General features: G+C 43.3%; 2 protein-coding genes across 9 annotated transcripts in view; one reads left to right on the top strand and one right to left on the bottom strand.

Annotated features, from left to right (window-relative positions):
- The window catches only part of acss3 (acyl-CoA synthetase short chain family member 3), a 32,980-nt gene extending 22,311 nt beyond the window's left edge, over nucleotides 1-10,669 (top strand). The window contains exons 10-16 of the mRNA XM_069711038.1: nucleotides 5,867-5,962; nucleotides 6,274-6,337; nucleotides 7,453-7,534; nucleotides 7,946-8,068; nucleotides 8,191-8,290; nucleotides 8,417-8,592; nucleotides 9,051-10,669. Coding sequence (XP_069567139.1) covers nucleotides 5,867-5,962; nucleotides 6,274-6,337; nucleotides 7,453-7,534; nucleotides 7,946-8,068; nucleotides 8,191-8,290; nucleotides 8,417-8,592; nucleotides 9,051-9,134 — 725 coding nt within the window. The 3' untranslated portion in view covers nucleotides 9,135-10,669. The remainder of the gene's footprint in view (nucleotides 1-5,866; nucleotides 5,963-6,273; nucleotides 6,338-7,452; nucleotides 7,535-7,945; nucleotides 8,069-8,190; nucleotides 8,291-8,416; nucleotides 8,593-9,050) is intronic.
- Nucleotides 10,670-11,008: 339 nt separating this feature from the next.
- The window catches only part of ppfia2 (PTPRF interacting protein alpha 2), a 151,314-nt gene continuing 138,447 nt past the window's right edge, over nucleotides 11,009-23,875 (bottom strand). For 4 of the 8 annotated variants that reach the window (XM_069711029.1, XM_069711030.1, XM_069711035.1 and 1 more), the window contains 11 exons: nucleotides 23,199-23,399; nucleotides 20,427-20,489; nucleotides 18,926-18,958; nucleotides 18,635-18,810; nucleotides 18,288-18,385; nucleotides 18,025-18,200; nucleotides 17,385-17,453; nucleotides 16,801-16,957; nucleotides 16,514-16,570; nucleotides 14,246-14,337; nucleotides 11,009-11,882 (listed from right to left, as the gene is read on the bottom strand). In XM_069711029.1, coding sequence (XP_069567130.1) covers nucleotides 14,279-14,337; nucleotides 16,514-16,570; nucleotides 16,801-16,957; nucleotides 17,385-17,453; nucleotides 18,025-18,200; nucleotides 18,288-18,385; nucleotides 18,635-18,810; nucleotides 18,926-18,958; nucleotides 20,427-20,489; nucleotides 23,199-23,399 — 1,089 coding nt within the window. In that variant the 3' untranslated portion in view covers nucleotides 11,009-11,882; nucleotides 14,246-14,278. The remainder of the gene's footprint in view (nucleotides 11,883-14,245; nucleotides 14,338-16,513; nucleotides 16,571-16,800; nucleotides 16,958-17,384; nucleotides 17,454-18,024; nucleotides 18,201-18,287; nucleotides 18,386-18,634; nucleotides 18,811-18,925; nucleotides 18,959-20,426; nucleotides 20,490-23,198; nucleotides 23,400-23,875) is intronic. The other 4 variants (XM_069711033.1, XM_069711037.1, XM_069711032.1 and 1 more) reach the window with 3 other exon arrangements.

The following is a 23,875-nucleotide window of genomic DNA, read 5'->3' as shown; positions in this document are numbered from 1 at the left end:
TGTTATTTTCCATCAGTTCAAAGTCCGTTTCATTCAGAAAGGCTCGGCTAACCAACCCTCTGGTTTCTACCTTTGTTTGACTCCTCAGCAGAATGCCAATGCGAGTCTGATCAGGATAAGCTGTCCAACACACTCCTGACTTAACTTGTCGTCAGATTAGTTTCACACTCTTTCTTGAGTTCAAATTCTGATCGCAGTTTGTGTAATCTGCGGCAAAAGTATTATTCATGATTCCCTATTTTAAATGTTCATGTTTCTCTTTCTGAACTAGTTTGTATGAGGTAGATGGATCCTAAACTTTATATGAGGCAAGCAAAACCGGCACACGTATTATCAAGAAAGACGTTGGGGGAGGAAAAAAAAGAAACTTTTTTTCATTGTCTGGCCAAGAAACTTACAATCTGTTCTCTGTTCTCGTCCTCGTCCTCCCACATCATACCGTCCTTTCAAATGACCTTGGGTCGACCATCTTTTTTAGATCCTGACCAAGTTACCGCAGCAACCACACATCACCTGGGCAACCTCGGGCCCTGCTGTGCATAGTGTGGATGATATACAGGGAGCACGCTTGGAGCAATTTCTGACAGGGTTGTTATTTACAGCACACAACACAATAGGTGTTTCTGTGATGTAGCAGCTACTGTAGAAGAGAGTTGTCTTCTCTGTTGACAACAGAAATGTCAAAATAACAAAACTAAAGAACTCAATATCTGCTCCAAGTTTGTTTGTGCTTTTCATTTGTGATGTTATCCAGGGTGAACATTATTAAAGCAGAAAGTTAACAGGAGAAGGACGTATATAAAAAGCCTCAAAGGGGAGCCGATGCAGAACTGCATTAAAGTGTGATACCACTGAGGGCCACTAGCAGGCTCCAAAAAACGTCTAGCTTCAATAGACTCGCATTCAATAAGCTTTTTTTTCCCCACGCAAACACAAATTGGAGTGGGAATGTGTTGGGAGAGCGTGTCGGGGAAAATCCACCCCTCGGTCCTCCAAATATGGTCACTTCTGGCTCCAAAAAAACAAGATAGCTACCGCAGAAATACCAGACTGGAGGCTTTAAAACATGCAGCTCACAAAAAAAAAATCTGTGACGTGCCATTGGCTCGCCACTTGGTACAAACACATCATCAGGAAATGGGTGCAATGAACAACGTACACCTGACACCCAGTTCAAATGTCACCGAGTAGCAGCGACATTCACAAGTCAGACGACCAGTTAAGTGTCTGACGTCCAACTAGACGTTACCACAACAGTAGATCTCAAACATGACATCTTTTACAATTTAATAACGGATGTTTTGGCCACTTTATGACATAAGAAATAAGCTATAAAAACAGCACCAGCATATTATCTCCTAAATTTGGGACAAACATTGTGACCATGTGACGTCGTGTTTTTGACCATTGCTCTGATTTACATTCAACTCTGATTTTCAGATTTCTTTTCATCTTGAATTTGTTAAATCAACATTTCAGCAATTCTTCTTCAGCCCCGTTATTTCCCATCAGTAAATACCGCCTGTCGTTCATCGAAGGCCTGCAGACAGAGTAGAGGGAGCAGGGCGACATTATTTGAAGAGCAGAGTGGCTTTTCTCTTCCAGAAAGCGTCGCAGGTCTCGAGGAGTTGCAGAGCGAAAAGAGAGAGTGCGGGATCAGAGAGCCATCCTTGTTTTTCCTCAACAGCAGTTCCCCTCCAAGCTACGCGGTAACGAGTGCGCCCGTTCAATAGCGCCTCCTCAGCTGAAAAGGTGCCACCGTATCGCCTACACCGCTCTTCCAACGCATCCTCCGACAACTCTCCCCCTCCCCCGGCCCATTCATCACACTCAAAACACCTCTCGCCGGCCGAGCTCATCTCCAACAGGTCGAAGGAAGATTGATTTGTTTGTGTACAGAGGGAAAGAGAGTGCGAGGGAGAAAAAGACAAAGGAAGAGACAGAGGTGGGAGCCCAGAAAGACTGATGCCGAGGTGTGTTTTGTGTGTTGTGTGTGTGTGTGTGTGTGTGTGTGTGTGTGTGTGTGTGTGTGTGTGTGCGTGTGCGCGCGTGCCGAAGACTCAGACGAGCACAGTCACACAGCAACGACCGTTTTCCCTCCTTTTCACTTCCCCGTGACGTCCTCTCACCTGTCGCAGCCCGAGCTGTCTACCTTCCTCATCCGGCATATTTCATCTCCTGCACACGATGTGACCAGAATAGCAGCAGCAGTGGAAGCTTTCGTCTTGACCCATAAATGGGCACGTTTTCTTTTGGACAGATCATTTTATTTGGATGAGATTTTATTCGTCCCCTCTGGGGAGATTTAAAAAAAAAAAAATTTTAAATTTGACTGTAGATACTGTTGAGGTATTTGAGTGTTGAAGGAGGGCTGACAGCGTCAACAGTCATATTTCTACATCAATATGGATGATATCTGTTTATTTGCTGCAAAAACTTTTCCAGGAAAGCAGAACGTTTTAATGTGTCTGTTTAGTGCGAGCCGCAGGGCGCAGGATTGTAAATGGATAATATCTGTTATGCTCTATTAGGGAATCATATTGTGGGAAGGAAACCTCGGAGTTCTTGGTAAACATTCAGTTCTTGTCAAGGTTAAAATTTTTCATGTAAATGTTGAGACAAAATGGTTTCACGAATTATCATTGCAAAATCCTTGCTTTTTGTAAACCTTACATTTCCTGCTTTGTGAGCTGTGCATCCAGTTCTCTTCTTCCTGTATTGGCTTGTATAACCGTCCGAGGTCCAATTATATTGTCTTTTCTCATTTGAGTTTTGAATTTACGGGGTCGGGCCTGAACGGCTGCCAGCGAGCGCCGTCTCTTGATGTAAACAGCCGGGTTTAAACACTCCGTTCAGGCCGACACGGTTCGGCGGTTGCCTGGAGGTCTAATCGACGCGCAGTTCAGGAGAGCTCTTAAAGGACCCTTCAGGGTCGGAGCCAAACACTGCTCTGCCAATACCGGTTTATTTAGCTGTATCTCACGTGGCTTTATTATTATATTTATTTCCTGTAAAATCCTCTTCCTGTTTTCTTTGAGGTTACAGTATTTCCCCTCTCGGCTGTGGTTCCATTCAGACTATATGACGTGTGCAGACGTTGCTGGGCGGAGATCAGAGTGTTAGAAGTGAAGGTGAAAGCAAAGCGAATGATTGGTCCGCGGGAGCGTCTGTCAACACTCTGTCACGACCCTTCTCTCTGATAAGGTGGGCGGGACTAAATGCTCCCCCTTAAGGCATGAAACCATATATATATATATTTTTTCATATCGTCGGCTGCGGGTGCTGTCGCTGCTGTCAATGATGAGCTTTGAACCCCGCAGAGAGAAGCTGACGGACGAGGTAGCCGGTTCAGAGGCTGCGGCGGTCGGGTAATCTATTTAATTCAAAATCTGTCTCTTCAGTTGATAACATAATCCACCAACAGCTACCTCCTTGTGTCTTTGAAACCTGCTGTGCTGAAGTTGGAAGCAGATCTGTAACCGTGAGCACTTGTTCGACTAGCAGGAGATGGAAGATTATCATCCATATCCACTGACAGAGATAGACCAGGAGGTTTTCCTCTAAGAGCTACTTGGACAAAAATGAAAGTGTCTGAGAGCTACTCATGTTCAGTAATATTTATTCACATAGCTGAGCTCCATCCAAACCAGCTGAAGAAGCTTCTTTTATGTGAACAATAACAAATTGATACTCAACACAAATTTGTTCAGTTTGGGGGTGGGGGGGTTCTGAATGAGGTGTTCCCTAAATGCCAACTGCAGTGCTCACAACTCGTGTGTGGCTAAACTTGTTTAAAAAGTGTCAAATAAATGTAATTCTAATATAAGATTTAATTAGCCAAATATATTGTATTTCTGTTATTTACCTAATTTATGGGCACCTGTTTCTTTTCAGCTCAGTGAGAGTCTCTGCTGCGTTTCTTGTCCTGTGATCTCTGTGTTTAATGAGGGGGCGGAGCCTAACCTCTGCTGCACTAACACAATTGACAATGTTCTAGCTGTTCTATTATTTGTCTTTACCCTCTTAGTCTATATACCACATTAATTATGATTATTATCAAAAATGCCATCATGTAAAGGACCACTATGTCATCCCTGACAAAATTATTGCATTTGGTGATGTTTGATTCTGCCCATTTCTAGCCCCCAAAATCTCTCATCTAAAGGCTAGAAATATTCCTCCCTTTTTCAGAGTGAATGAGATGAAATGAGACACTGGACTCATTGCGTTGCAGCTTTGAGGTACTATTTGGACATTTTGACCACTTGTACCAACGTGTTGTTTGTTTTCTGCACAGGATGTGCTCAGCTGCACACGGGTGATTATTGTTGGTAATCCTGCCGTTGGCTTCACATGGTCCTGTTAATAATCAGGTGGTGGTCATGCTAGAGATGCAGCCAAACCCCAGTAAAGACTGGGAAGGGGACTGTTAGTGAGTAAACACGAATACATATATATATATATATATATGTACACTACAGGTTTTTGCATGTTTTATGAGGAAGGAAGTGCCTTCGATGCGTTTTGGTGAAAGACACTGAACAGAAGCTTGCTTGTTTGCAAGAAAACTCCACATTGCACCTTTAACTCTGAATAAATCACCGTCTCTCTCTGCTTTCGAGTCATTTTGATGGCGAGGGTTTCCACTGCTGCTCCGTCTGTCCGGTTAGATGACAGATGTGTAACCCCAGCGACGTCCTCTGTTGCTGCAGCTTCGCCTTCAAGCTTTAATGAGCATGTGTGTGTGTGTCCTTTTTTTTTTTTTTTTTGCACATCACCGCTGCATTAACTGAGCTGTCATTTGCATAGCTGGCCTGCGAGCTTCAATGTTTCCTGTCAGAGGAATACCCGATTGAAGTTTTGTCTTCCTCCTCCTCCTCCTCCCCCTCCCACCTCTGTCCAATAATTGTTTTGGGATTCGGCTGCATACGTTTTGCTTGTTAATGGGAGGGGAGAAAATGCCACGGCACCATGGATGCACAACAGAAGCATCGTATTTACACCACCAGGCTCTTCCTATAGTGCAGACTGACTCTGTGGACCAGCGTGTGCATACATTTGCATATTAGTGAAGTATGATGGCAGCATGTGAGGCCTTTCAGCTGCCTCCTATGTAAACACTGTGTGTCGATATTATTAATTCAATGTCACATGTCTAATTTAATGTTAAGGCAAACAGTAAATAGAAATATGTGGGAACAATCGTGCCCCTCCCCCCCGTGCAAATAGCATGAATGAACGAGATAAAGTAAAAAAAAAAAAGAAGAAAAAAGAAAGAAGGCAAATTGTGGTAGAAAAAGTCTTCGAAAGGTATCCGTCCTGTTGTGTAAATGTGAGCTGAAACACGAGATGATTCCTAGCCCGTGAAAACGAAAACACAAAGCCGAGAAACTGATGAACGCCCACTGACTGCAGGAGGAGGACTTCACAGACACTCTGCTTCAAATTCAGGTTCAGCGCAGAAGACAGATGGTGACGTTGGGCTGCTGTGCTGCTGAGTGATTTCTGATATAATCTTCCCCTCTGATCGATTCTGTTATTTCTTATTTCCTCGCCGGCCCACCCGGCGAGCCTCTGCTGCAAATGGAGCGCGGTTGCGTCGGGGAGAGCCCAGAGGAGCTGTCACAGTTTTGTCTAATGTAGGTTAATGTTGCTTTGCCACACAAGCTCCTTTGATCAGCTCATTGTTAAAGGGCTTCATATTTGCTTGTCGGGGAGTGAAAGTATAAAGAAGTGTGGCGTCACACCGCAGATCCACAACTGTTGTGGTTGGAATAAAACTTTAACTCTCCCCCCTCTCGTTTCAAAGAGATATTAATATAATAAATCCATCTCTCTCTCTCTCTCTCTCTCTGTGTCTCATCAGAAACTGGCTCAGCTATCACCTCCACTTGTATCGGTCTGGGAAACTCACTGACGCCACCTGCAGGCCAGGCTGGTAAACCAGTGCCAGGTTACAACGGTAAGAGACAAACTTGTTGATTGATATTTCAGCCACAGCACAGGGAACAGAAACAAAGCTCTCCTGTCTGGAAAGTATTTATACATCTTTTTTTAAATTTTTTTTTAGTACTTTTCAATTATATTTATTGTGCAAACTGTTGCCCCTCAATCACAGATGGAGATGACTAAACCAAGAATGGATAAAACAATTTTAGAAACTGCTTGTAATTCCCAGCAGAGCGTTTAATCTTTTTGCACTTCCACTCTGCCGGTGGCTGATACACCACCTCTGAATATGAATCGCGGGCTCTTCTTCCCCCTTTGCACTAGTCTCGGTGATCGATGATGACATGCAGGAGGTGAAGCCGGGAACCCTGGGGAATATCGTGGTGAGGTAAGTCCAGTAGTGTGTGCATCTCAGTTAATGCTTTAAATTTCTGCTGGGACTCACATTTAAAATGGTACATTAAAACGCAAATTAAATTGAAACACCAATTTATAGTCATTAAATCTAATAATTCGCTGCTGGGCAGCATGTGTTAGACTCTTTATGTGTATCTGTTAATGTGAGAGAGTTGTCAGAGCTAAGTGGACTTAAAAAGCTCCGTCGGTCATCTTTGTGCCGCCTTATCTTCCATCTTATCACTCTCCGACTCTACTTCTCTCTCTTTTGTAACTGCTGGTAATGACTCAGTGTCGAGGGAGGATTTCCAAGGGATCCACATGTACAGCGTATCAATGAGTAATGACGGGCAGAGCTGGAAGCAGACGCTATGTGAGCAGCTGGGCTTTCCTTGTAGCAGCCAGAAAGTCTTGTGATTAAAAAAAAAAAAAAATATCTGCATCCACAGCTTCATAGAGTTGTTATAATATTACATGCGTGAGTGAGCACGCAGTCAGCAGAGAATGTGTGGACTTGGATTGTTTCACAGCTGTTAAACCCACATGTTTCTTAATGCAAAGTCACCAAAATATCAACAAAAAAAACACGCTGCCTTTATCACACATCTGTTTGTGTCGTGTAGCTTTTGTGCATCGGACGGTGTAGATCTTTGCAGAAAATCAGCTTTTTAAAAAAAAATTTATTCATCCTCTTATGAACAGAAAATCAGCCTCAGGGGGGAGATTTTCTTTTTTCGGTTTGAATAATTCTCCCTGTCGTGAAATTAATATATGCCGAGTCATGTTTGAGGTTCAAAACGGAACCAATCTCGGTCGAGACACTGACCAAGAAGTGGGATTACGTGTAGTCTCATGTTAAACAAAGACTGAGTGACTGAGCTCTCCTACCTGCCCGGCGTGTTTGTTTTGGTGCCTCAGTGCCGGTCGATGGGGCGGGGTGACGTCCAGCGGAGCTCCGCTGCGTGTCCACAATAACTGCAGTGAAGTGAAATGAAAACACACCCAAACCTGAAGAGAGACAAGCGGACATGTTATGTGTAGAAATCGTCACCAAACTGATCTCATGACCTTTGATGTACTAAATAAATTGTGTGCTTTCCCCTCCAGACTTCCTTTAGCACCTGGTGCTGCCTTGTCACTGTGGCAGAACCGGGATCTGTTCAAGAAGCTCTACTTCACCAAGTTCACAGTGAGTTGTGTCTTAATTTCCTCATAAAATAATATTTAATGGACATGAAACATCTCTCACAGGACATTATTTAACAGAAAATGATCTTTACGTTGTAATATTACCAACAATTGTAAGTCTTCTCTTATAACACTGGGTCAATAATGTAATAGTGTCAGATATGTGGTGAGAGGTCGCCCTCTGGTGTTGAACATCTTACATTGCAGAACCATTTTGCTGAATTTGTGAGACGTTTGAACAAAGAAACTGAATAAATCAGAAAAAATACAGATAATCTATTAGATATTATACTGAAGAAATTATTCATTTAAACTTGGAGAGTTTTCTGACCTGCCTCAGATGCCACATCGCGCTTTAATGCAATGCTGCCCTCCTTCCTTCCTTTTTTAAATTTTTTTTTTTTACAATCAGGGCTACTATGACACCATGGATGCCGGCTTTGTGGACGAGGAGGGCTTCCTGTACATCATGTCCCGGTCTGATGATGTCATCAACGTGGCCGGTCACAGGCTGTCAGCTGGAGCGCTGGAGGAGGTACGAGGAGAAGAACAGAGGATGTGATACAAAGATTTTCCCAGCCTTCCCCCTCCCCCCCTTTTTTTTTTTTTTTTTTTTTAATTTTGTGATATCGTCATGTGCGTGTTTGTGTTTTGCAGTCGGTGCTGCAGCACGCTGCCGTGGGCGACTGCGCTGTGGTGGGTCTGGAGGACACGCTGAAGGGTCACGTCCCCTTGGCCCTGTGTGTACTGAAGACCGGTGAGGAACGGCGGACGGCGTGGTGACGCATTAACCGCGCAGTTTTCTCCATCTTTGTTGTTTCGCTGTCAGGTAACCTCCACGGCTGCGATTCAATTTCACTTCCTTGTTTGCTTTGCGTCACAGGTGTGCAGAAAACCGAAGAGGAGGTCACCGGCGAGATGGTGAAGCTCGTGAGAGACACCATCGGCCCCGTGGCCGCCTTCAAGAAAGTGCTTTTTGTCCGGGGGCTGCCGAAGACGCGCTCCGGGAAGATCCCTCGCTCCTCTTTGGCCAACCTGGTCAACAGGAAGCCCTACAAGGTACGACATATTGTCTGCGTTATTCCCACCACTGATGAGCTTTGAAAGTGTTGCAGGATAGATTCTGTGAGGTGAAATAATGTGTGTGTGTGTGTGTGTGTGTGTGTGTGTGTGTGTGTGTGTGTGTGTGTGTGTGTGTGTGTGTGTGTCCCCAACCTCCTGTATGAAAGATTTACAGCAGCTCAGGACACACATTACGCTCATTTTACGACTCAGAGTTCAAGTGATGATGGTGCATCAGCAGGGCCTGCACTCATTAAACAGAACCGGGCCGTTGACTCCGTATTCTGCTGAGCTGAAGCTAAAGTCCTCCTGAGAGAACAGCATTACAAAGGGAGAGAATAGCTCTTAATATAGGTCTCCATGGATACAGCTTTGTGAATATCGGTGCATTATACAAGAGGTTTTTGCGGCACAGTTTCAGATCCTGTAAACCCACCTTCTGTTTTTCCTCGCAGATCACTCCAACCATCGAGGATCCGGAGGTGTTCAAAGACATCGAGAGGCAGATCGAGAAAGCTCTGAGGCGTGGCGCAGCCTGAAGTCGTCGGCGGGACGCCGGAGAAATGTCGGACAACCTTTGGGCAACACAAAGTCGCTCCGTTAACAAGAGTGGTGCTTGAACGCCGCAGTGTGCTGCAAATGGGAACAAAAAAAATCAGAAATAAGATTAGTGTTTATTCTGATTTTTTTTTTTTTTTTAGATGATTGTAGTGTTGGGTGTTGGGGAGTTTGAAACTTCTGGAAAGATTTGTCACGTTTTATGTGGACGTTCGCTCGGTGTTGAAGGTAAACGTAGTTCTCGGTGTGCTGCTATACTGACCGAGAAAGCCGAGTTTCCCTGCCGGCGATGTCTTCATGTACCCAAGATGCATTGCGCACCTCGCCGTGTCCTTCCTTTGCAGCATCCACTTAATAACAAAACGGAAAGCAGACGGAGGATGTTGACAGGAAAGAAGGTGGTTATTAATCAGGAAGCCTCCAGTGTTGATCCTGTACTGTAATGTTGGAACCCGCTTGATTTCATGTATCACCACCGTCGCTCACTTTGTTGGCCAAAAGAGTTGGAGTTAAATGACAAAAAAAAAAAATACTCACACAGTGGTCGTCTGTCTTGTCTTTTCCAGTTTCTTCTTCGGTTTCCTGAAAAACATCTCACTTCTGACCAAGTGAAAACTCTCATGCATAATTATGCACAGACGTCTCGCTCGGTCGGCGTCGGTATTTATAAATAGACTATATAAAAATGGATGTAGCCTCGGGGTCTGAAAAATTAGGCCTTAAGATGCAATACCACCGAGTACCACGAGAGGGTGGCTCCAAAAAGCCTCCTGCTCCACCTGTTTTTGGGGGAGCGTGTCTGTTTGATTGACAGGCCTGTGGGTGCAGTCAGGTTTCTGGTATCAGTGGGCGGGACGTAGTATCGTCGGGTTTCACCGCAGATCGAGTCAGATCTACCGTTTTTCGCTGTTGGAAACGTAGCTAGCCGCGGTACAAGCAGATAGGTTTTGTTTTTGAGTGGCGTCTACAGCGCCCCCTGGCTGTGCAGACGGCTCAGTTGACCTGTAGTTCTTCCGGCCACCAGTGTCGTCATTTAACGTGCACAGCGCGCAACAGCTTTCGCAGGTGCTTCAGAAAAAATATATTTTTTTCAATTGGCTACCTTTAGGATTAACTCTGATTGGACATCCATATAAAGTTAAAATTTTTTGCATGTAATCTGAATAATGTGTAATCTGAATAATGTGAAACCATAACGCACTGCAGGTTTAGCAGATAATATAATCAACGAGGTTCAGCTACCGTCTCTACACAATGAAGTCACTTTGAATGTAAAATAATGAAGACAACTCCTTCACTGACAGTAGTTTTTTTAAAGTTTTTTTTATTGACAATGAAAATTTGTTTGCTCACCACTTAGTTTTGACCAAAGTACAAGAAGTAATAAATAAAAAAAAATGGACACAAAATAAAATGATTCATTGTTCGTGCAAATTGAAGATGTAAAAACAAAACGAAAAAAAGCATCAGACTTGTTCCGAGTCGTCCATCAGAAATAACTAAAAGACAGAAAACAGGGCTGTACAATGGGTTACCCTGGCAACTCCGACGGAAACAAAGAGTCAACAGTTACACCAAATGTAAGTCACAGCAAGCAACAGGTTTTTTTTTTTTTAAATTTTAAGTCATTAGGTCACCTCACTTCAACATGGTCATATACACTCTACACACACGACGAGCTAAAGCGGTCTGTCTTTCAGTTATTTCATCTGTTCTGGTGTCTGAAGGGAGGGAGGGGGGGAGGGAGGGTGAGAAGGCCAGCGCGGCTGAATGTGTAGTTGTCCTTTGTGTTAATGCATCGCCTGACAAAACATACAGTACAACAAGTGACAGGTTCTACGGACGACGTACTGCCTTATTTTTTGTTGCTGTTGTTGTTGTTGTTCTCTGAGAGGACGTTTTGTGCAACTTCGGAGAGCCAACGGCGTCTCTTGTTTAGTTCCTTGGCTCCTTTTAAATAGTCCGTTGAGAGTTGATGCGGTTGTGTGAAAGTGCTTGTCACGTCGTTCCGCCCGTTTCTTAAAACGCTCCGTTTGTGACATCGAGTCCATAAGAGAGGAGGATGGAAGTTTCTTGGCGCCAGAATGGGGCTCGGAGTGGGTTTTTTTTTTCTTATTTTTGTTTATTTTTTTTTCGTTCACCACTAGAGGGAAGGTTTTTGTCACACAACATCCAGAGTCTCTTCCTCTCTAGGCGGTGCAGCGCAGGTTCATCATCATCATCATCATCACAATGAAAAAATAAAACCATATGTACAAAATGATCTAGAGGGGAGGGGGGGAGGGGGTAATGTGGAGAGAGGTTTAAGAGCAGCATATATTAATCTATGGTCCACTAAATGAGGTGGCAGGGAGGTTTTTTTTGCACAAACTCTGAATATCTTTTTTTAAATTTTTTTTTACATAGATGTATGTATATATTAAAAATGGCATATTTATATTAATTTACAGATAACCTACACATCTCCTGTAGAAGAAATACACAGTACATTATGCTTTGACAAGTAACTGTACATGTAAAAGGTAGAAATGGTGACAACCTGTGGGACAGTTTAGCACCGGCGTCTGGTGCCCACATTATAGGAGGAGGGCGGAGGAGGTCAGAGAGGAGAGCCGGGCTTCTTGGCAGTGCGTGTCGTCAGAATGTCTTTTTTTTTTTTTTTTTTTTTTTCCTCAGCAGGTCGGCCCCGTCCAGCAGCTCCACCAATTAGCCTCCGTTCAGAACTGCACCTGAGGGGGAAACAGAACTAGCAGGTTTTAACGAGCGGCTTCAAATCCTCAAAGTTTACGGGAAAAAAAAAAATAAAAATAAAAAAAGGGGGAGGAAAAAGCTTGACTTATAAATGTGCCCAGAATGCAATTTGAAGTCTATTTGGTGCTTTGCTGGCTGCCGCTTTTTAGGATTTATAACAGAGAAAAGGTGACTTTGTAAATAATATTATTAGCAGCCGGCTGTGTTGATCAGACATTTTAAGATTTTTATTTTTTTTTGTGTGTGCTTGAGAGCAGTAAACATTTTTGTTCCTCTTTGTGTGCTTGAAACTAGATGGATCAAATATGTTCAGACATATTTAGTTCATATCATATTTTGCTGTGTATTCTTACATCCTATTTTTAACATGAGAGCTTCGTGGGCTGTCCACACCGGACGCGTTTCAAACACATTTCTCCGTCTGCTTCACATGCGTCTGACACATTCGCTTCAGTGTTAATCAGTGTAGCTGTTGGAAGCCTTTAACTTCAAGTCTGTTGTCTTCCAACTTACGTGCTTAACTATAGTAAATTGCATGTTGGGCTTTGAACACTGCTAAAGTTGTTGACAAGTTGTCGTACGGTGCCGATAAGAAGTCCTCTCCCTCCTCTGAGGTTTTCATGCTTTACTTTTTTTTTTTGCATTGAGAATTAAATGGATTTAATGTGGCTTATTGGAAACAGATCAACAGCAAAACATGAAGAAATAAGAAGTGACAGAACAAAAACAAAAATCAGAGTACGTGATATGCATCTACAACAATTTTACAGACACAAGTCTGTGAAATATTCAAGTTAAAAACTTTGACTGTTTTGAAAGTTTCACTTTCAGCTTCATATGATGGTTGTGAAATGGTTGAAGGTGAAGACGCTGTTGTTGTGTTTTTTTGTGCCTCCATGCAAATCTTGCGCTGTATGTTTTCTGTTTTGATTGCAACAGCTTGCACCAGTGAAAAAAATATAAATACGAGTCAACAACTGAGGATACCGCACCAGAATTCAACCCATTGCACCGACTGAACTTTGCACTGTATTGTTTTGTTTTTTTTGCTGTGTAGGAGTGCTGCTACAATAAGCCAGTGAACGCTTTAGAAACAGCCTGCAGGGAGGAGACAACACTTTGGAAACAGCTAAATTATGGTTATGAAGATGGATCTCGCACATTTTTATCCGGAGCGCTGTTCCCGACTTCCCTTCGCTTCTTACTTACTTTTCGAAACATTCCTCTTTTGTATTATCACCTCATCGCAGCATCATTATCTGTCTTCTGTGCCTCCAACATGAGCTCTTATTACATTCACGTAGGCCGGTGGTGATGCTTGAACAGGACTAGTTGTACTCACTGCACCGAGATGCCTGAACACGGATGTACTGATGTCAACGGCATTAACAGTCCTGATTTGTGAGATATTCAGATTTAAGAATCCCAAGACTTCCCCTGTTGCATGTGAACTGTGCGCAGCACCGTGACGTGCATGAAGCACAGAGAAGTTAAACCCTTTGTGAGTAAGTACTCAAGAGTTTTGTCACTGTTGGCGATTTGCGGGTCTTCGTCGTGACAAATTGCAGATGGTGCTTGACGGGCTCCCCGAATGCGACGTCTCTGAAGAGGTGTATTGGCCAGGTTTAAATCTGCTAAGGCTTTTGTTGTTATAGATACAGTCTCTGAACTTTTTGATCGCACTTCAAAAAGACAGCTTGGGACCAAATTACAGTTACGTTTTGGTGTTTTCATTGTTTTGGACAAAAGTTCAAATCTAAAGAGAGAGAGAGAGAGAGAGAGAGAGAGATTCTCTTCAACTTTGGCATCTGATTGCATTTTAAATCGTGCGTCTCTACAGTGCAGATGCAGAGAGGCAGTGTAGTCAGATGGCATATCAAATCAAAGAAAATACTTGAGAGAAGTGACTCTCGTTGCACCTGTCAGTACAAAGAAAACAGTTGGAAAGCAAACTAGGACGAGCTCCCTTTGTAATCTGTGCAGTCTGGATAACGCTCACAAGGCCTATTTTAGGAGCCCTTAACTGTCATAATCATGTAAATGAACCTTGTTAACTAATCTGCGTGTTAGAAACTGAACTCATTCATTTGAAGTGGATTTCTGAAGCTTTGACCAGAACTGACTCATCTTCTTTTTTTTTTTTTCTTTTGGACGGAGATTAAAGGGGACGAGAGTCCTGCCGCGTCCGCTCACCTCATCGCGGCTACCTGGCAAAAACACAGCCGAGGCTCGCCAAGCCTCGGGCACGAACAATCGGCCCTCTTCTCTTTAATAGCTACTTTAAGTGCCTCTGAGGTAAAACTGTATTTGACAGAACGAGAGACTGTGTTGTGTTACATACAGCGTACAGTTTAAGGTCCCTCTCTTCCTCCTCTCAGCAGGAGTAGGTTCTCACCGTGGAGCTGTCCAGCCGCTGCACCGCAGACGGTCCAACTGTAGGGGGAGACAGCGACAGGACGATCAGGTCCGAGCGTTAAGGCTCCGACCGTGTCAGATGGACCCAGAGGGAGAAAGAAACATTCTTCCACTTGGTTACCACCTCCAGACAAGTGCCACAAGATTAGACATCCTCAACAGTGACAAGCAACACTTTTCCCCCACACAACAGCGAGTGCTTGTGGTGTCGCCCCTCGGAGGAGAAAGCCATGGATCACTCAAAGGATGTTTTAGGTTTTTTTTTTTTTTTTTTTGAGTGCACACCACCAACGGATAAGACTTCAGTGTAGTGAGGACGTCACAGACCGGGGAGCACAGAGAGCAGAGACAGAGGAACACAGGAAGGCTGTTTCAGTGTCGTCGGGGGAGCACCGTGTTAGAGGAGAACACTGGCCAAAACAAAATCACGTGGATGATTTCCAGTCGTGTATAACAACCTGCGGGGCACAGTTTCTAAAGACACAGTTGTTACTACACTCTGCATCCTTTTAAAGGAGAATTCTGGATTTATTACTCAACCCTCTACCCTGGAGGTTTATTACAGTATTCAGCAGCAGATTGAGTTGGACTGTAAATGTTCGGACTTTCCTGGATTCTGAGCTCCTCGAGGACTTCTTGTCCATTCTTGTTAGTATAAAAAAAAAAAAAAAGAAGAAAAAAAAAAAAGTGAGCTTCACAGTGGAAACAGCGTCCAGAGGTGCTCACAATCACAAAAGTTTGAACATCGACTGCTGCGGGACAATTGAGAAACTCAATTTGTCAGTGAAGACTGTGTGCTGTGGTGAAAAACTCCAGAACAAGTGAATAAGAGAAACTTGAGTTGTCTTTTTTTTTTTTTTAAGTAGTTTGGGCCGTTGCTTTTGTTGATTTTAGTATATTTGAGCTTGAAACAAGGTAATTGCTGAGATCTGGGAATGAACTCTCAACGGTCATGCAGGTTATAACCATAAAAATTAATGGGGGGTAAACAACAATCAGTTAATAGATGACTCCCTTTTTAATTTTTGACTTACGATTCTGATCACGATTTAGCATTTTTCATATTCAGTCAAGAATTACCGGCAATTTGAGTTTGCTGTCTCTGAGTTTTTAGCACGACAGAAGTGGGTTCGATTATCTGTCTGAACTGTTATTTGCTTTTCTTCTTGTCAAACTTTTCAGTCGGTTTTTCTTGATCTATTTTACCCCAATGGACACATGATGACGTGTGTTTCCTGGCTGGGTCCAGCAGGACCGACCACGGCCAGCCGGGAGCCAGCCGATCTCTCTTCCTGTCCTCGCTGTGCTGGAGACTCAGGAGGGCGTCTCTGTGTTCAGCTCAGGGCTTTTCACTTTCTCTGTGGTCTGAAGTTTAGTTTCACTCCTGTGCCTCTGTTTGGCCTTGCAGACATCGCCCAGGGAAATGCAATGTGTTTCATCAAATTAGCAGACTTCCATTACGTTAACTACTTTAGCATGGCGTGACTGTACAGCTCAGTGCGACTCTTCACTCCGTTACATATTTCACATGCACAGGTTTGGAGAGATAATCTTTTCACTCGGAGAACCGAGGTTACAATGTAACCACACGTTCCCAAATCCCAGCAATTTCTCTGGTTAATGTTTTCATAACCTAAAAAAAAATAATGGCCCAAGTAGTAAAAAAACAACAACAACAGCATTGTCCTTTAATATAAGCCTGTTTCAGCCAGTATCCTCTTTTAACAGCAGGGGGATGAGGAATGACACAAACTGTCAGTTTTTAGTTCCTGAAACATCCAAGACGTACTGTTCACCTATGTAAACCTCCTGATTCAGGCCAACTTACATAGCACCGCTCAGCCACCTTTTTTTTGGTTTTGCTGCTTCATGACTGTAACTTCAAGGGTTACATCAGCAAGCATGGGTCCTAATCCATAACTTGACCCCCCGCCCCCACAGTTTTTACCACCAGGGTGACAAGACAACTATTTTGCAACTCTGCAAAACAACACCCTTGGAGTTGGATATTAGGGAGACTGAAGAGTAGTAGAGAAAGAGAGAAGAAAGGTGAAGGGTGAGAGACCACAAAGAAAAGGAGAGCTACAGTAGGACAGTGGTTGGAGTGTATGTAGAAGAAGAAGAAGAAGAAGAAGAAGAAGAAGAATACACGCAGGGCCAACAAGCCCAGAACCTGCAGAGGGACATAGCTGACCTTGAAACCAATCCAAATACATGTCGTCAGGACTGTCGTCCAGCGCCTCATAGAGGACTGCAGAACAGCCGTCACAGAGTCGGAGAGAACAAGAGACACAGTCAAAACTCTCCTCACAAACAGCAGGAGCACAAAGTCCTGCTCTTTGATCTGCCTGTGCAACAGGTGGACAAAACCTTTGTGTTGTTGCGTTTGAGAGCCGGCATCCAGCTTCATCATATTTCATTTACACATTTTTTTTTTTTTTTTTTTTGCGAGTAAATAAAAGTGCAGAGGCGGGCGCTCACCCTCAGGAGGAAGTCTTCGGGAGTGACCAGACGTCGCAGTGAGACGGAATCCAGCGGGGAGCGTTTCTGCTGATCCGGGCATCATACTGATACCGTGGACGTCCCGGGGAGGGAACTGCCTCCGCCACGACGGACCCCGGAAGTCTTTGTCATCACACTGATGGACAGAACAATAGGATGCTTGTTTTTTTTTTTAGACGGGGAAAAAAGTCAAACTAAAATATGTTTGATCAATGTTAATAGAGAATAAAATCAACTTACTCATCAGGTAATGATTACATACTTTAGAAAACAAAATGTGTTGATTGTTGTGTCATTACTTTAAGGGTAAGATGACAATTGGCGATTCAATTTCGTACAATAGGTAAAAAAAAATATGTTACATTAAAATACATTGAGTATGATTTAAATGCATTAATGACATCTTTAAGATGACAGTAGGAGCTAAGAAATTATGTTTAACCACCCCATAACATTGGTAAAATGTGTAACTGATATAAATCCTTTAAAATAACTAAAAACCTTCGTCCTGACATTTCCTCTCACGGCGGGTTGATGTCCTCTGTGTGATAGTTGCAGCTCACCTCATCCAGTCTCCTGTCAGTGCCCAGCGCCAGTAGATTATTGTACTCTCGCTCCAGAATCTGACGTGCCTACGGGGTGGAAAAACACAACAAAAAAAATGACAACACATTCACATTTTTTACATGCCCGGCTATTTTTAGCTGCCTGGTAACAGAGGCAGCTGGCAACATTACCTTAGTCGTGCTGTATATCCATTTTACCCGAATATAGATGAGATAAGCAGTGAAAATTCACGTGGGGCATCCTGCCAGGGTGACAGTTGGCAAATCTGCATGTTCTGATTTAGATTCCTCCAGCTTTTGAAGGCTGATACCAGCATTCCTCTATTTTTGGCCTGAAGCTGGTGACAGATGATATTTCTGCACATATCCTGCACCTTTAAATTTGGCAGTGCCAATGCCACTTTAAAAAAAAAATTTTTGTTATAAAACTTCAGTAGACGTCCCCTTCACAATAAGGTTTTCCTATATTCAGGCTGTCAAAACCCGGTGAGGTGGACCCAGACTATGTAACAGAGCAGGATAATGCCGCAGTTTTTAGACAGTGAAACCTTTATAATGGTCTAAACCTTAGTTCAAACTCTTTCTATTAAAAGTGTAGATTCACCTCATATGTATCGCTCGCTGCACAAATACTAACCTGAGTGTTTTGGTTGGGGATCTGGAGGAGCAGCGCCAGGCTGCTGTAGTCAAAGTTGTCGTCCAGGGCGACCAGAGCTCCGTGCACGCCGCTCTCCAGCAGGATGTTGGCGTAGTCCCTCAGGCCTATGCTCTGCACCCAGCGGATGACCCGCTCGTTGCTCCACACCAGTACGTCTGCGGAGGCAAGTAGAAACTTACCACGCATCTTTTTACATATCGTTTTAAAGGAGGTGCATCCGTTTCTCTTCGGGGCGTACTTGCCTCTCATTTCATGCAGGCTGTGCTCCCTGCGTCTCTCCAGTTCCTTCCGGTCGTAGTTGAGCTTCTTCAGACACATGATGCCGTACTGTAAACTTGTTCTGATGTCAGACAAGCACACAGTGAAAGAGAAAAACTTTATCCGTTTCGCCGAACATGTGCAGTACCTCCAAAATAAACACCCACGACAGGAAGAACTACCGGCTAATTCCGAAATACTGTAAGTTGTATTTCAAAAGTTATTTTACAGGATTTCTACTGGTGTCAACGAAATCCATGTCAGGTTTTTTTTTTTTCTTCTGCTGGCAGTCAGCATGAGGCAGGTGAGGTGAGGTGAGTGAGTCCAGTACCTGTGGAAGCTGTCCACCATTTTGAGGTGCACCCTCAGGTCCTTCTTGGTGAGGTGATCCAGCATGCGGGCATCCACGAGGCACTCCATGAAGTAGCTGCGGTACTGAGGTAGTCCGAGACTGGGCAGCCACTCGTTCCCTATCCACTCATGGTTCATGTCGCCATAAGCAAGAGTCTGACAGAAAACACAGGAGTCAGCACACTCTGTTCATTCATTCAGAAAATCCTCTTAACTGATGCTTGGATATATATTCTCACTGGCTGTATGAGAGAGCAGGTTTTCCTCCTACCTGTGCCCAGCTGCCCTCTTCAGAGTCTGATTTCTGATTCAAACACAAGGAAAAGGAAAATGAGGACCCATTATCACCGTTATAGTTCGAACGATAACAAATCCTTAAAATGCAACCGGTGAGTAATACCAAACCAAACACACGCACAGTGCATGAACACATCCTGACTGAACAAATTAAATATTAATTCAAGCTGCAGCTTGTTTTTTTGTGTGTTTTTTTTACATTTTCGATCAAGAGTGAAAAAAATAGACAATAAAAAAATAAAAATCACAATATTTTGCACCCGACATTCATGTTGCAACAATACTGTAGAAATTATTATTTTATTGGTCCTTTCACAAAATATTTACAAAGTGAGATTTATTTCCAAATATAAGACAATGTCTTGTCTCATATCACAATACTGATATAACATTGATGTATTACCCAGACTTATCTGTGGTTCACCTTTATCGAAGGGAGATGAAGGAAGAAAGTTTCTGTCTGACTTCTGCTACATTTTTAATAAACCTCGAACTGATTGTTAACATCTTTCACGTACGTTAAAAGTAAAGAAAGCGCAACTTTAAAATTGAATTGTTTTCAAGGTGGACTTTTTTTTTTTTTAACCTCGTGGCCTGACAGTTCGCATTTGGGTTGGAAGTAAATTACTGATGGATTCAGTGCTGAAAAATGTTGTCAAATAGTCTTTTAGCTTTGTAGTTCTGGAGGCCAGATAGAACATTAAGTATATCCTCTTTATACCTAATATATATATATATGTTGATTTCTTTTTATAAGATGCGATGAAAGTAATGTCATTAAAATAAAGCTTTAGAATTTTTGCATTGAGTATTTCCAACACCTCCCCAGTAGAGCTGAACTGCTTTTGTACTAAAGGTAATGTCAGGAATCCAGTTATGTATTCTACTAATTAAGACCCAGCATGATAATTATACATAATAATTATCCTCCTAATTACATAAAGAAAAAGATGCCTGCTACAAAACTGCAGATACTCACCCCAGCCTGAAGCTGATGAACAATTCAAATCTCACTGCACACTAGATCTCTACATCTTTGTCTTTTTTTCTGCTTGTGCAGAGTTTTTTTTTTTTTTTTTTTTTGGGGGGGATAAAAAAAAACTGCAGCATTTCAGCTGCATAACCCATCAGTTCGACCCCCTGAAGAACCTGGACGCTAACTGTGTTTTAAATTACTTGGAGATGTGTTGTGTGGTGAGAAACAAACAGCCCGGCCGTGATGATTTATGAGCTTCATTATGGAGATGGACTGAACCAAACTACGGCGAAAACCGACTTTGCTGAGCCGTCATCGGCGAGAAAAAAGGCTTCCAGCTGACCATTAGTATCGACAGGAGGTTCACAGACCAGGGAAAGGTTGAACTGCTGCATGCCTCCTCCATCAGTCAGCATCCACGTCTCTCCTCATTCATCCACTCAGACAAAATGACTGACAGAAAGAAAAGGGTGACAGTGAAAGACACAAAGGGACTGACCGTTTTGGAAGGGGCTGCCATGGTCTCCATCTCCTCATGGGTCACCCATACATTGCCTGACGGCTACAAGGGGGCGTAGCCCAAGAGACAGAGCGGCAGCGGGGTTGGTAGTAGAGGTCCGGTAGGAGGGGCAAGCAGTGTTAAAGAAGAAGAGCAGCACCACTGTAAGCCAATAGTGTTATAGCATCACAGTCAGATGATGAACTGGCCCCGAGCCCGCCAGGGGTCAAAGGGCAAAGGACAAAAAAAACACAGTACAGCACAGAACATGTACGAGTAACACGAAGAACAAAGACAGTCGCATGCACAACAAAGAAGGCCGAATAAATTAGTACCGTAAACACCAACCGACACATGAAGCCCACATTACTCATCTCCCTCCACCCAGCTTCTACCAGTTAAGGATCAGCTCACTCAAATTACAGAAAAACAAAACACCGGTGTTATGTTATGTCATACCATATCCATCAGCAGCCGCAGTTTAAAATTATTTCTCATTAATATGTTGTTGATTTTCTTTAACAAATTAGAGCCTGGGGTGACGTGTTAAAATTGTTGTTATCTAATTTAACATGAAATGGACCAAGAAAAATTACTTTATATTCAAGGAACTCACTAATTAATTGTCAATTAATCATTTTAGGTCTGCGTCCATCTCCATCTGCAATTTCTGCCTCCATACGAATACATAAAACAATATATTAAAAAGTGTGTCCTTCATAAACAATGTTCAAGTTTGATATGAGCCCCACGTCTGTCCAGAACTAGCTGCATGACGACAACACATGAAAATATGTTTTTGTTTTTTTTGGTCATTTAGGCAAAAATAACCCTTTAAATGCTTAATCCTCTGTAACTGTTGTGCATTTGGACGCGTGTACAGTGTCACACCAGCAGCAGCGGTTGTTCTGCAGCCGCAGCATCGGGTCAAAACCCCAGATGGTCTTAGTTGGAGGCACAAACACGGCAGCAGCGGTGGACCTGACGTGCCTGAACGACTCAGGACACTTCCTTCCCTGCATGTTTGTGGGGATCCGGTCGTAACAGCTGTACTGAAATGTCTAAAGTTTCTGCTTGACATAACTGCTTTTACAGGGTCTATTAAGCCCCTCTGTTGAGTGCGGCAGGGTTGGGGGGTGGGGGGGGGGGAGTTTAAGTGCGACATTAAGCCCAACACAGTTGGGGGAGTCTCATGCTTTGTAATGAAAATTTCATGAGGTATGGAAGTGGAGCTAAAAACTGGGAGGGAGGGGGAAGTAAATGGGAGGGGGTCACTGCAGAGACTACTGGCCCAGTTTCTAACAACAGGACAGGATAGAAGAAGCGCTGCTGAGTTAAGAGAGCAAGCACGAGCGTTGTTGTCTAAAAACACAAACTTTAAATGAATGTCCCCGGCTGCGTTTGTGCAACGCCGCGCTGCTTCTCACGTCCGTGTGATGTACGGGGCCGCATTGTTGCCGTACGTGTACCTTTTGTACACGGCGTATTAGTCTTTGCTCTGCAGCGTGAACAAGTCGCTATCATTAAGAAACAGCAAGAGTCCTCAGAGGCCGGATGCAATTACCATGACAACAGGGAGCTACGAAAAGCAAGCTGCGGTGTGGAATAACTGGAGAGCTTACAGTACACGCTGTGAACAATGTTTCACGGGGCGGGACTCCTCCAGACTCCCAACTGTAATGTTCACTCACTCGTCACAAAAGACTGAAGCTTTAAAAAAACGAACAAAAAACAAAAAACTTCTCGCGTATGAAACAATATTGCTGACAAACGTGGCGGGTTTGATCCGCTGCGCTTCTTTGTCACCCGCCCACTCGTGTCACCGACGTGCGAAGGCGTGGTTGCATCTAAGAAGAAGTCACGCAGACACTGTCAGAGCTGCTGTGGAGGCAGAAATTGCTAATTTGTCTTTTTGTGAAACGACCATTATTTTCTGGATAAAATGTTAGAATGATGTTGAGTAAAACAGGTCAGGAGTAAAATGTGCGTCAGTGCTCTTGGTACATACATTTTTTTTTTTTTTTTATCCAACCATACAAGTTATCTCCTGTTGGCATGAAAGGCTTGTCAGTGTTTCACTTTAGTTTCAAGGCAGGGCGAATCGTTTTTTTTTTTTTTTTGTGTCGCACTTTTCAACAACAAAATTAATCAAAGTGCTTTTGCAAATGAAGAATTAAATAAGAAACGCCAGGCAATACAAAAATGACAATATAAAAAGACACAGAGAATTTCTTTGGGTGAAAAATGGTTGATAATACTTCCATATCTTCCTGTTGAAAATGATGATGAAAGCAGCTGCCTGTTAGCTTAGCATTAAGACTGAAACCAGAGGGGAGATAGCTGGCCTGACTCTGCCTAAAGGAAACAAAATATGCCAAAACAGCACCTGTCAAATTCAAGAATTAACATATTAAAAGTAAAACCACAAACCTCCCATGTTTTTCAGTCTGAATTAGTGACTTTTTGAGGTGCTGGCAGACGGACATTGTTACTTTCCGACATCGCGAGGCCAGATGTTTCCCAAGTCCTTATGCTAAGCTAACGGGCTGCTGGTTATTCCAGCTTCATACTGAATGCAGAGATATAACAGTGTTAATGAGCTTATCTTAAAATTTTTGGTAGAAAAGTGAATTTGACAAAATATTCAAATTACTATTTTAGTTCGTCATTTTTGAGTTTTTCTTCCAGATCAACGTTTCCTACAACAAATGCTTGAAGGAGTAAATTTCCAGTCCGTGTCCACGCGCCCACAATGTTTCCTGTGTAACTCACGGTTCTGGAGGTGGGCGGGGCCGAGGGGCTGGTGAGGGAAACCATTTCCTGGATGGCCAAGCGAAGCTTGAGTCGGTGCAGCGGGTTGCTGATTCCAATCTCTCTCTGGATCTCGGTGTCGGACAGCGCCGACATGATGGCGCCGCTCTTCACGTTGGCACGGCACGCCGCCACGTACCACGCCGGCATCCCCAACCACAGCTTCATCACACGGAGGGAGACGAGAGGAGACAAAGAAAGAATAGAAATATGAGAGTGTGGCAAGACTGAAATTAAAGCCAGTTTTTTTTTTTTTTTTTTTTTTTTTTTTAAATCATCATCCTGAATTTGGAGAATTGAGAACACACACCGTTTCACAGGATTTTCCATGATGCCGAGAATACTGCTGACAGAAAAGATTGAATACTTGCTATTTGGCATTAAAAATGGTCGGTTCCAAAAAAAAAAAGTAATGTTCGCTCAAAATACTTCTTGTCAGCATCTCAAAAATATAACTGTCAAGCCTCAGTAATCCCATTTGACTCTATCTTTAACTGGAACATTGTGGTGGAGGATTGCCGAGGTCATGAACCGGCTGGTGGCTGCGCTTCCTCCACAAACCATTAGGGGGCAGAAGTGTTTCTATATTTTGTCTCCTTCAGCTGTGTCAATTCCAGTGCGTTCAGTTTCTCACCGAT

The sequence above is a fragment of the Brachyistius frenatus genome, unplaced genomic scaffold (genome assembly GCF_029030835.1).
Source record: "Brachyistius frenatus isolate BFR_SWC_R1_liver_20210118 unplaced genomic scaffold, ASM2903083v1 Contig_96, whole genome shotgun sequence".
NCBI lineage: Eukaryota > Metazoa > Chordata > Actinopteri > Embiotocidae > Brachyistius > Brachyistius frenatus.
This window is presented reverse-complemented; position numbering and strand designations above follow the sequence as displayed.